This window comes from Engraulis encrasicolus, chromosome 2 (genome assembly GCF_034702125.1).
Source record: "Engraulis encrasicolus isolate BLACKSEA-1 chromosome 2, IST_EnEncr_1.0, whole genome shotgun sequence".
NCBI classification, from domain to species: Eukaryota; Metazoa; Chordata; class Actinopteri; order Clupeiformes; family Engraulidae; genus Engraulis; species Engraulis encrasicolus.
The window spans coordinates 3,540,984-3,554,039 of record NC_085858.1 but is presented as its reverse complement, the minus strand read 5'-3'; the positions used below and the strand labels follow the sequence as shown (position 1 = coordinate 3,554,039).

Sequence of the window (13,056 nt, the reverse complement as noted above, 5' to 3'; positions counted from 1 at the left end):
CTCTTTCTCTATCTCTGGGGCAGGCAGGCAGACTCTCTCTCTCTCTCTCTCACACACACACACACACACACACACACTCTCTCTCTCACACACACACACTCACACTCTCTCACACACATACACACACACAGTCCTGCAGTGAATTGTTCCTCTGTACACCTTAAGAGCCTCAGCAACCAGTGACATTAAGCTGCAGCCATTCAGACAACAGTCAGATCACAATAAAGAAAGAAGTAAAGACTGAAGGACACATACGACTATCAGTAACATATAACAATTTCATGTAATTAACTATTTTGAGAGCCGATACTCCTCCACGCCTCGATGCCAAACACCAGGCACTAGGCTCCTACCCTGTCTCCTTCACACACGCCCACCCACCCACACAGACACGCGCTCTGAGGTCAGAGCGAGCAGACAGCTTAACACATCTCTATCCAACACGCTCGGAACGCTGATTCCACACCAGTTGCTGTTGCTTTTTGTTCTGAATAAAACCCTAAAACAAAATAAACATGTATCAATGCAAAACACCAACAGGTTATCCAATTTCCTTTAAATAGAGCTAAGCATATGTGTCAACATCCCACCAGAAAAAGAATCTGCGTCCACATACCTGCAGGCAGGTACGGCTGCCCGTCAAAACTATCCAGTAATTTCAGCGACGCACCGAGAGGCCGAGCAGGCTATAACATCCGCTTAAGCATCTCTTGGCCAAACAACTGGAAGCAGTCCACATGATGAATCAGCAAGGAAAGAAGCGAGCGAAAAAAAGCCTCTACCCACTGCTCAAAACAACAAAAAAATATCCCAAAGAAATCGCACGCCGATGATGGAAAGTGTTGCGTCGCGTAGCCTACTCTCTACTTTACCAAATGACAGGTGAAAAGATCCAATTAGGTTCGAGTATGCGACTATGCGACCCTTCGACATGAACACTGGATTTGGTGATGGACAACTACTGACAGGTAATATTTAAGGTTGACCAACGGCGCCTGCTGATACACCGTAGTACACTTGTAACTAGGAGTAACAATAGGCGTTTGTTGATGTTGCATGAATGAACAATACCGCGTTAGCCGCGTCCCCCTTCCCTTCCTACCTGCTGTGGTTCTGATGTCGGCGCTGCCCGAGAGATGTGATGAAGCAGCAGGTCTGGATCGCTCGCGAGTGCATGAGCTTGCAGACCACTTAGCCACCGATCCGGTGACACATTTCTCTTCGCATCCTATCCCTGTCACCTACATCGCTCGTGATTTCACAGTCTACCGCGTGCGTGTTTGTCGACTGTGCTTTTTTGTCCTTAATTGAGGGAATCCCCGCGCGGCTGGCGCTGCTGTAGCTGCACGCTTGATGTCGGTAGTGTAGTAGGCTACGCTCGCTCAATAGTGACACGAGAAGAGAAGAACCCCTCGGTTTAGAGACGTAGGCTATTTATGTAGTGATGGTGACGTATCGCAGGTACCGAGTGACACAGGCTATGAGATCATGCCTCAGCAATACAGCTGCACCAAGAATCCCGACATATGCGCGGATTTCAGCGTCCAGGGAGAGAAAAACTTAGGATAAGTTGGAATAAAATTCATATTGATTAAACCATAATTATTAGATGCAGCTTTAACTGCAGTGTGGTGTATCCAGCAATGACAACCAGAGGTAGGCCTATTTTGGTAGTTTTGATTACTTGGCTACTCGACTCTTGCACGTGAAAAAGCCGTGCAGCAGTCAAGATTTTGCATTTAAGCACGGAGAGGTCAGCACATGCACAACATGCAGACTGCAGAGCAAAACCATTTTCACTTTTTTCAGTGTTAGGCTACATTACATTGTGGGGGATATGAATTGGCTGCATGCACGGTCAATGTGTGTGGACAAGCTCCACAGATGACAGCTAAAATGACAGCTGAGTGTGTGCTGTGCTGTGCTGACATGACCCTCGGTGCGGTGGCGCTTGTGTGCATAGGAAAACTAAATAAGGAAAGCAGTCAGTGCAACCTGACCTAAGACAGACGAGCTAACAATAGGCTGCATGCGCGAAGCGAAGCCCAACTAGGACTCTCGTGTATCACTGCTTTGCCACTAGCAGTGCGCACAGCACATCTCTCGATTTTTGTCATCTCATTTGAAGACTCATTTAAAGACTCGCTGTTCCTGCTGGCTTTTCTCATCATGAAACTTTATTTAAAAAGCACATTTGTTTGCGTATTGTACAGTCTCTCCACTTGAAAGGACAGGGTGTCTTGTAACTAGTCAAAAAAAATCACATGAACATGTTCACAATGGGGGGAAAAATCATATTTGTACAGTTTGCATCACTGGAGGTTTGACTGACTATAAAACTGTATGTATAGTCCTGAGCAGAATGTCCAGCTGAAGTTAAAGTGCTTCTTCATTAAAAGGAGTTTGGTTCCACCATTGAGCAGGCCACAACCAGGAGCATCTGCATTGGCCTAATATGAATATAATCATGAATACTGTTTGGACGCTCCTTCAGTCCATTCATAATAACCAGGACACACAACAAACCAGGACACATATGGAGTAGTAGGTTCTTAGCATAGAATGTATATCAATACAATCTATGGTTCTTGGACATGCCTACTACACATGTACGAACAGTGTGTTTATGTTGCAGCATGTAACAGATACATACATAATAGACACCCTACCCTCCCCTCCCCCCACAGGTCATTCCCCATCACTGGTGAACTGCACAGCACAATACCACCCCCACCCCCTCAAAGTCCTTCCCCATACTGACCACCCCACCCCATCCCCTCTCAGGTCCTCCCGCCTCACGCTGACTCTAATGTAATGTAATGATCCACAGCCTTTTGTGCACCACAAAGGCAAAGTACAGTAACTATGCCAACATTGAAACGGAGAAAAACAGCCTTCGAAGCCTTGGTATTCGGCTGGATATTGTAATTACTGCTAATTTGTCATAGCAATATCTCTAAAACGGGACACATTTGGACCATGTGACTTTGTCACAAGATAAAGGAGGTGTTCCGAAGACCTTTTTCGGTCTAAACAAAATTTTGAAAGAAATATGTAGTTACTCCACTTTGCCTTTGCAGGGCAGCATTGAGACTGGTGTGATACTCCCCAATGCAGCTCTCCGTATGGGTGATGCTCTGAAGGACAGTAGGTCTCTTGTAGACGTGATGATTTATCAAAGTCTCCAACACCAGATTCCATCTGACGTGTTTCCTGTGTGTAAGTGACATCCTTGTGTCATCCCAGGCCATTGTTTATGCCTTCATTTAAAAAAAAAAAAAAAAAACGTATACAGTATTGTCGACAGGGCTAAACTGAGGGTACTTTAACTTGAACTGTAAAAAATCTGTTGTAGTCAGTTAAGTGTAAGTAAGTGTGTACAAAGGTCAAAAGTCCACAGTACCAAAAATGCCTTTGTGAAAAAAAAAATAATAAGGAAAAAAACACGTATTCAAAGACTGTAAAGCAAATGAGTTGAAAGAGCTCCAATAACAATTCACAAGCTTTTCTGCTTGTATATGCATGGTGTCTCACAGGAATGGGAGGCCTATGGACACAGCAACTGAAGTTTATGATGAAACATTATGAGAACGGAGACCTTTGGCTGTTTATGAGAAAACATTCTTAGAATGTAGGCCTTTGGCTGTGATGCCCTGCCGACTCCTCCACTACACAAATAAAGGCAACTTCTATGATATAGTAGCTCTTGTACGTACACATGTAACTCTTATTATAGTCCGTTTATGTAATTGTGCAGCTGTAGCATTTCTACCCAGGAAAGACGAGGTTACGTATGCAAAACAGAAATAAAGACAGTTCACATGTGGAGAGGCAGACAGTCAGATGGACAGACGGACAGACACATTGCCCATAGTAAGTGCTGACTGTGGTCGGTTAAGATCAGAATCCAAGACTGTGAGCTCATGTGTTATTTAGTTATTGTGAAGGTGATGATTGCGCATGTGTACTTCACAGGCTCCTCATAAGACCAGAGGGTTGCAGGTTTGAATCCCACCCTTACCTCTGCCTACACCTCCATCCATGGCTGAAGTGCCCTTGAGCAATGCACCTGACCCAAAATTGCTCCAGGGACTGTAACCAACACACTGTAAGTTGATTATGTATTGCAATGTAATGTAATAGGAGTAATAAGGCCTGTTGTACACTTGTGTCCTATAACAGGGTTAGGCTGTAATATCTGTTGAGCAAGTCCGGTATCCAAGGGTGTGTGGTTGAAAACGACTCACAATAGGAGCCTGTGGCAGATGTACAGTACGTATGGGTTTGGTAGTGACACCTGTGACTGTGTACTCCACAGGCAGAGTCTTTCTCTGGGTGATGTATGTTCTGTATGCATGTTTACTGAGTTGAATAGATTCAAAAGACTATAACAAATGTAATTACAACACTAGAAGTATGATATTACAAAGGTGAAACCCTTTAATATCATACCACCAGTGTTGTAATTACATCTGTAAGAGCACTTCTACATCTCTGTGTGTGTGTGTGTGTGTGTGTGTGTGTGTGTGTGTGTGTGTGTGTGTGTGTGTGTGTGTGTGTGTGTGTGTGTGTGTGTGTGTGTGTGTGTGTGTGTGTGTGTGTGGTAAGGCCGGTAAGCTTCACTCCGCTCCACTTCGCTCTCTCACTTCTTGTGTCGGTTGTTTTTGTAGAGGCTGATGCCGGTCCGTACTCCGGGTCCGGTCTCCGTGCGTACTCCCACGCCGCCCTCCGCCACGCCCGGCTGCTGCAGCACCTTGTCCAACGTCGTCTTCTTGATGGCCGCCGCAGAGATCTTCTCCTGGTCCGCCAGGTACGACAGCTCCCTACACACAGGGGAAAACACAGTACTGAGGTTTAATATACCAAACAGTATATACACCAGGTACAACAGCTCCCTAAAAGCAGAGTAGAGACCAGACAACAGAGATTTACTATGCCAAACTATGACAATACAAACACAGCTCAGTATGGTAATGCATGAGATCTTCCCCTGGTCCGCCAAGGACGACAGCGCTCAACACATGGGAGAGAATACAGTACAGAGATTCAATACACCAAACAGCTTAGTGCAAAGGCCCTTAACAGCAGTAGACACACAGAGCACAGCACAGGTGCCTATAGACTCTATACATAGCCCACAACACAGAGTATAGCACAACACAACACAGCAGAGCACAGTGCAGACTATATCACAGCATAGCATATACAGTATATCACAAAAGTGAATACACCCCTCACAGTTTTGCAGATTTTTGAGTATATCTTTTCATAGGAAAGTATTACAGAAATTTCACTTTGACACAATGATTAGTGACGTTTTAACAACATATTTAACCGCTTACATTTCTTGTTCACTCAGAGAAAAACTAAATACAGCCATTAATGTTTGAACATGTACTCACAAAAGTGAGTACACCCCAGATTAAAATCCGGTAGAGAAGGGGCTATGTCGGCTCGAATCGTTTCGAAATGAAACGAAATGAAAAGGGATGACAAGGGAGGTCATCAGTGTGCGTTTCAACCTTTCTTTGGATAGGATACACCTTTTTTGTCAAACTCACTTGTTTACCACCACACATGCTTGACACCATCTAAAGCAAATTTGTTTATGTTGGTCTCAAGAGAGATGAACAGACCAAGGATATGGATCACTGGAACCATGTTGTGTGATCTGAAGAGACCAAGATAAACAAATTTGCTTTAGATGGTGTCAAGCATGTGTGGTGGTAAACAAGTGAGTTTTACAAAAAAGGTGTATCCTCTCAATAGTCAAGCATGGTAGTGGGACTGACATGGTTTGGGGATGCATGAATGCTGTCAACATTGGCAATCTGAAATACACCTAAAAGAAACATGCATGTCAACATGCACTGTGACTACTGAAGCAGATCATGATATTCTCCATAGGATTGCATTCAAATCTCACACCAATCTATTGAAGCCAGATGCAGACTCAAAATTTAAAAGTTCAATGCAAAGAAAGGTTGAAACGCACACTGATGACCTCCCTTGTCATCCCTTTTCATTTCGTTTCATTTCGAGACGATTCGAGCCAACATAGCCCCTTCTCTACCGGATTTTAATCTGGGGTGTACTCACTTTTGTGAGTACATGTTCAAACATTAATGGCTGTATTTAGTTTTTATCTGAGTGAACAAGAAATGTAAGCGGTTAAATATGTTGTTAAAACGTCACTAATCATTGTGTCAAAGTTAAATTTCTGTAATGCTTTCCTATGAAAAGATATACTCAAAAATCTGCAAAACTGTGAGGGGTGTATTCACTTTCGTGATATACTGTAGCACAACCCAGGACAGAATCTTCTCCTGATCTACCAGGGGGTATTCCACGAGCAGGGTTAAGTCATACACCTGTTAAACCTGTTCAAAGTTAACCTACAGGAATTGGTAAACCTGCTAATAGATAGCCCACAGGTGCCATTTAGTTAAAGTAATGAGGACTGCATGCCCTTCTATTAGATGCTTTACCACTACCTAAAAAGTTTAACTTAACCTGGTTTACTACTGAACAAGGTTCTTGAAATACTCCCTTGGTAGGCTACGAGAGCTCCCTGTACAGGGGAAGAGGAATATAGCGCAGGATATAGGAATGCTGTATCAGGCAAAAAAATTGTCAGAGTAGAAGAGTACACTTTATTGTCCTCGAGTGGAAATTTGCCTTGGGCTTAAAAGTCACTCCACTGCAGATCCTGATCACACGTCCATAAATACTGGAACTCTTTACACAGAGGAGGAAAGAGTACAGGGTGTGGGCCTTCAGTGCATAGCACAACTCATACAGTAGAACCTCAGAACACAGCACAGTGTGCATATGGACTGGTGCTTTATAGACAGGGAATTGGAGAGTGCAGAATAGCTAAGCTATAGCCATAGAGTATGTGTGGAACGGGTTCTAGGAATGCAGTGTGAAGAACCGGTTCCAAACGTTCTAGGGATGCAGTAACCAGAACAATTTATAGCCATAGAGCATTGTTTCTCAAAATGGGGCGCATGCCCCCCTGGGGGGGCGCGGAGGCATTGCAGGGGGGGCGTGTGACATCTGATTTTCGGTGTTTTTTCCCAAAGGAAATTATTTCCTGTCTTGCAAATAAGCAATACATTTTAAGCCCTCACCAACATTATATTATAAATTGTCGTGAATTTGAATATCATATGAAATGAACACACGTCCCTCTTTGTTTGATCTCACCAGTCACCTTTCCTTTGATTCTGCGCAGCGCAGCGATCGTAAAATCAGTCTGCGCGAGTACTGCTGTTGCTTGGGGGGGCTCGGAAGCATCCAGACCCTCCGAAGGGGGGAATAATGGAAAAAAAGTTTGAGAACCACTGCCATAGAGTATGTCGAACAGGTTCGAGGGATGCAGTGTGTGGAGCAGTTTCTAGGGATACAGTAAACAGACCAGGTATAGGGATATACAGTACATACAGGTAGTGCAATCTAAAGATATTGCCAAGTTGTATGCTGTTCTGCATGATAAGTGTTTAACTGTGGTAATACTCCTACAGAGGACATGACTGTGTCCTCCAGGCTGAAGTCCTACAGGCATAAGCATACGCATACACACTGGTGCACCCAACTGTTGCCTAAAATTACACGCATCAAAATGTTGAACCCAATGTCAGCGAGCGGACTTTTGACTCATACTTTGAAAGGTTATGTCTTCACATTAAATATCTTTTACATATTTTAGGTGTTAATGTATTCTGCAACAGAAATGGTGTCGCCATTATGGTTTCAGTTTAAGAAGCTGAATTTCAATGTCAATGACCTTTAGACTGGACTGCGGCTTAAAAGGGTATTGCTTAACATTGCATCAGTTCATTTTAATTCTTTGTGTGTACACCTTTGAGATGGTGATGGCACATTACCAAAGTTAAATGATGTTGGTACAGTGCCAGTCGAGCAAGAAGGGACATTTATTACATGAATAAATTTAAAAATCCACTAAGAGCAAGTCAAGCGGAAACTGTAATCTTAAGAATAGTTTAGTTGATGGGAAAAAAAAAATTGTAGCCCACACCTGCTGTAGCTTAGTGTGTATTAGGCGTTGGGGAGGGGGGTTTGCTAACGTTTCACACCAAGTCCTTCTAGTTCATGAGCAGGCTGCTCACCTGATAATCCACTCCTGGCAACTTCAACAGTTGATTAGACTGGCACCAATATCCAGAATTGTGACACCCAAAGGCATTCTTGAGACAAAAGCCCTATTCCTACGGGACTAGTTTAATGGGAGGACCCGAGGTAAAGAAATAATAACCAGGAAATCTAATCCTGTCCGAACGTGCCAGTCCGTTAAAGATAGCGGAGTATGTCGGGTAAACTTCACCGCGATTTTTACCTCCTGTAAAAGGGTCCGGAAAAGTTACCCTGGGTAATACTAATCCCGTCCGAATGCGACCCTATGTAAAATTGTCTGGTAAAGCGCACAAAACGCACAATATATCCAATCTCTCCGGGCTTTCAAACATTACTGCCTTGCAGTAAACCATTTTTTGTTTTAGGGAGTTGTTCCAAGCTGTGTTCGTTGTCAAAATCAGACAGTATGGTCAAACGCACTCTCCAAATGAAAGGACACTCATGCAGATGCATTAGAATGGATTTTGATGGGTTAGTAAACCAAAAGGCAATTATTAGAATTGTTCCATGGGACCAAAAGCCTCCATGGATGCGCAATAATGTGCTCAAAAATCAATAATATATTGTGGAGTTGGCACGCGCGTGACGAAAAGTGCAGTCACAACGGTGCGTGACGAGTAACTCCTCCTACTTTCTGTTCGTTTACTGAGATATTTCAATACAGTCCGAATCGGCCATTTCTTTTACCGACGTCCTGAGATAAAAATCACATTTCCCCATGTTCATACATAAAACTAGTCCCGTCGGAATAGGGCTAAAGTCAACTTAGTTTCCCCCATGACGAGAAATAAAATTGAACTTGAACTTCATTTTGAGCCTAACCTTTGTTAAAGTTCAATGGCCTGTAGAGGTCAACAGAGGTCAAATAGAGCTTGGCACATTGCAGATTTGAATTCAGTGCACCCATATTGACAAAACAAGACTGTTTGCCGGCTTTGTCTCAACCTATAATTCTTTAAATAAGCACTTTTTCCAATTTTGGTACCAGTCTAATGAGCAGACTGAGGATTACCCCACCCCACCTATACCTTACCTCACCTCGTCCCCATCCCCCTATCTCACCTGGTCCTGATGCAGGATGTCTCCACGGCGTTGATGAGCAGGCTGCGGAAGCCTCCGCTCTCCATGACGTGGAGCGCATGGATGGTGGCGCCCCCTGGTGAGCACACGTTGTCCTTCAGCTGCCCTGGGTGCTGCTCCGAGTCCAGCAGCATCCTCGCCGCTCCCTGAACACACACACACATACACACACACACACACACACACACACACACACACACACACACACACACACACACACACACACACACACACACATACACACACACACACACACACACGATAGGATGGGTTAGATTAAGATAGCACACCACAGGGGCTGGACCCTTAGTTTTCTTGCCAGTCTCTCACCCCCCCCTCCTCTCTCTGTCACTCACTCACTCACTCACTCATACGCACGCACGCACGCGCACACGCACACGCACACGCACACGCACACACACACACACACACACACACACACACACACACACACACACACACAGGCTGGGCCTGGGACAATGTCATCTGAAAGCCCAATTCCGGGCCCCCTGTCTCGTACCAGTAGGGCCTGTGCTCCTAGTCTGACGGCCAGCCTCCTGGGGAGTCCCATCTTCACACCTCCATCAGCCAGGGCATCCACCGCCGTAAACGCCTGCAAACACACACACACAAACACATGAAATACATACATGAACAACTTTATAAGGGTTAGGGCTAGTGAGTTCATGGCTGGATTGGCCATATGGAATACAGGGCATTTGCCCGGTGGACTGTTCATGATTGTGTCCCAGCCAAACCTTTTGCCGCTACAGCAGGCCTACCTGAAATAGTCAGATAGCCTAAAAATAAAGCATTTTGCAGTGTTTCCCACAGAAATTTTGGAAACTATGGGGGCAGCCGGGATTTTTTGTTGTCCGGGGGGGGTAGTACATTTATTTATTTATTTATTTTTTTTAAATGCAGTACAGTGAATAATTTCTGTTTATAACACAGTTTCATTCGTCCCTCATACAGGGGTCTATGTAATGAAAAAAATAATAAAACAAAATAGGAGCAGAGATATGAATTTAAGAGTACTGTGAAATTGTTAACACATAGACAAAAAGGGTCTAAGAGGGTAGGCTATGCCTTTTCCCCACACACACACAGGCGTACACATTCTACATGAGGGGTGCTGGTCACAGGGCCAGTTTTTCAAAATTCCTCCCATTGAAAGGGCTGAACAACATATTACACATTTATGTCTATATTCACATTCATTTCTATATACAGCTCAATGTCTCCTCTGCCGTGTCAATGAAGGCCTGTCACCTAACTCATTACAACTGTAAAACAAAGCCTGGGGAGTGTTAGTAAACTCATCCCAACTGTCCCTTCTCTGAAGGTTTTTTTTATTGCTCCCAAATCCAAGTTAACTACAACAACTTGACTAGGCTTTTGATCCCTCTGTCTTTCAAGCACTTGTAGTTTTCTCTATAGGATGTATTTACTCCAGGAGGAAAATGCGAAGGAAATCGTAATTCAAATCGTTTTTAACAAAAACGGAAATCGTTTCGGAAACTATGGCGGCCAAATTTAAACTATGGCGGGCCGCCATAGTTTCCTCAATGTATGGGAAACGCTGATTTTGGCTCATGTGGCCAAGATAGTTCACATTAAATTACTAAAACTAACGATACAGGCTTCATTGTCACTCAATGCCTAGAGGACTGGTCTTGGTTGAAAATGCCATGTTTGTATTTTTGTCCCAGACAAGCCCCGAGTGAGGTCATTCTAGTCAGGACAAGGGGGGTAGGATGTGAGGTGTTAAGCCTTATTGGCATGCTGCAGGACAATCAGTTGAGTGGTGTTCAAGTGTGCAGTTCAAGTGTGTGTGTGTGTGAGTGAGTGAGAGAGAGAGAGAGCGAGATAGAGAGAGAGAGAGAAAGAGAAGGTGAGAGTGCAGCATTGGTACTGTATGTGGAAAGGTCGATAGTGATTGACTTAGCCTCTGTGTGTGTTGTTTGATACCTAAAGCTTCCACTGGATACGTTTCACACCACCTTTATGAAACTGCAGGACATGTAGTGCATGCTGCATGTCGCATACAGTAGACGTTAAAACCACACTAGCTGAACATGTCTCCTGAATATGCTGACCGCTAGTATTGCCTTCTGGTGTATATCCTGATGAGTAAGGCCGTCCACATGGCCTGAATATTATACATACAGTGCATCTAACGGTTTTACCCAAAGTGATTTTACAGGGTATTGGTTCCAGTCCCTGGAGCAGTATGGGGGTTAGGTACCTTGCTCAAGGGCACCTCAGCCATTAAGTGCAGTAGCGGTTTAATAAACACGTTCAATAGGCGGCCTACAGTTGCATGCATGGTGATCGGAATATGATATTTATATTTAATATGGATATTTAGGGCTGTTTTGCTTAATAAGGTAATATAAATGACACATTGAAGACAGACAGAAAATCAAGTTTTGCCTCTTTCATGGGAGCCTGAGGGAAAGGGAGCTCAGCTCCCATTGGCTACCACGTAATTTGAACACTGGCAGTAGGGATTGGAAGTGTGGAGATTTGAACCTGCAACCCTCTGATCTAAAGCCCATCTCCTTAACTGCTAGGCCACGGCTGGTATGTGTTACCTGCATATCATATGCTGTGGTATAGTGTTTTTTACTGTAGATGTATAGCATTGCCTTCTGGTTTATAAGCTGAGGTACAGCATGTGGTACGTGTTGACTATGCTATATGCTGAATGGTACATGTTGACTGTATGCTATATGCTGAGGTGGAGTATGATGGGAGATCTTGACTGTACACTACAGTATATGCTGAATTATAGTATGGTACATGTTGACTATATATGCTGAGGCATGAAGTAGGAGAGGAAGAGAAGAGAAGAGAAGAGAAGAGAAGAGAAGAGAAGAGAAGAGAAGAGAAGAGAAGAGAAGAGAAGATACTGCACTGGCACAAGAATAAATCTCCACCAGCCTGAGTAGGTCAGTCTCCCTCTCGCAACGCACTTCCTCTAACCTCATTCCTAGCTCTCAGATACACCCCCCCACACACACACACACACACACACACACACACACTGCAGAATAATGTACAGACTCATGCTCTGATCCAGTACCACAACGGCATAGTAATATACAAACTGCTCTCTATTCCACACACTGCATAGTAAACTACAAACAGCACTCCACCACTACTACAACTGCATAGGGATAAAACAGGGCTCTACTACACACACACTGCATAGTGAGATGCTGTCCAAACAGGTCTCTAGTACTATCTATCACAACTGCAGGACAGCATACAAACATGGATCCATCGTTACAACTGCAGGGTTATATACTAATGTTTCCTTAGACTACTACGACTGCAGATGATCTATTAAATAGCTCTCTTCTGCTACTACTACTACTACTATTACTGTTACTACTACTACTACTACAGTTACTACTACTACTATTACTGTTACTACTACTACTACTACAGTTACTACTACTAATGTTACTGTTACTACCACTACTACTACTACTGTTACTGTTACTACTACTACTATTGTTACTGTTACTACCACTACTACTACTGTTACTGTTACTACCACTACTACTACTGTTACTGTTACTACTACTACTACTACTGTTACTACTACTACTACTGTTACTACTACTACTATTGTTACTACTACTACTATTGTTACTGTTACTACCAGGGCTTAACACTAACACACGCCAGGTAGCCAAATGCGGGTGAAAGTCGGCGTTGGCTAGTAGATACCGAAGGTTCACTAGCCATTCTGGCGGGTCCGTTACTATTCTGAATGATGAGGCACCGCATTTTGTAGTTTTTTTTCTT

At 43.8% G+C, this 13,056-nt stretch overlaps 1 protein-coding gene across 2 annotated transcripts in view; it reads right to left on the bottom strand.

The window, feature by feature from the left end:
• Nucleotides 1–4,544: 4,544 nt before the first annotated feature.
• LOC134465922 (pyrroline-5-carboxylate reductase 1, mitochondrial-like) overlaps nucleotides 4,545–13,056 on the bottom strand; it is a 29,035-nt gene continuing 20,523 nt past the window's right edge. The window contains exons 7-9 of one of the 2 annotated variants that reach the window (XM_063219831.1): nucleotides 9,758–9,850; nucleotides 9,220–9,383; nucleotides 4,545–4,823 (exon numbers count right to left, since the gene is read on the bottom strand). In XM_063219831.1, coding sequence (XP_063075901.1) covers nucleotides 4,643–4,823; nucleotides 9,220–9,383; nucleotides 9,758–9,850 — 438 coding nt within the window. In that variant the 3' untranslated portion in view covers nucleotides 4,545–4,642. The remainder of the gene's footprint in view (nucleotides 4,824–9,219; nucleotides 9,384–9,757; nucleotides 9,851–13,056) is intronic. The other variant, XM_063219822.1, reaches the window with a different exon arrangement.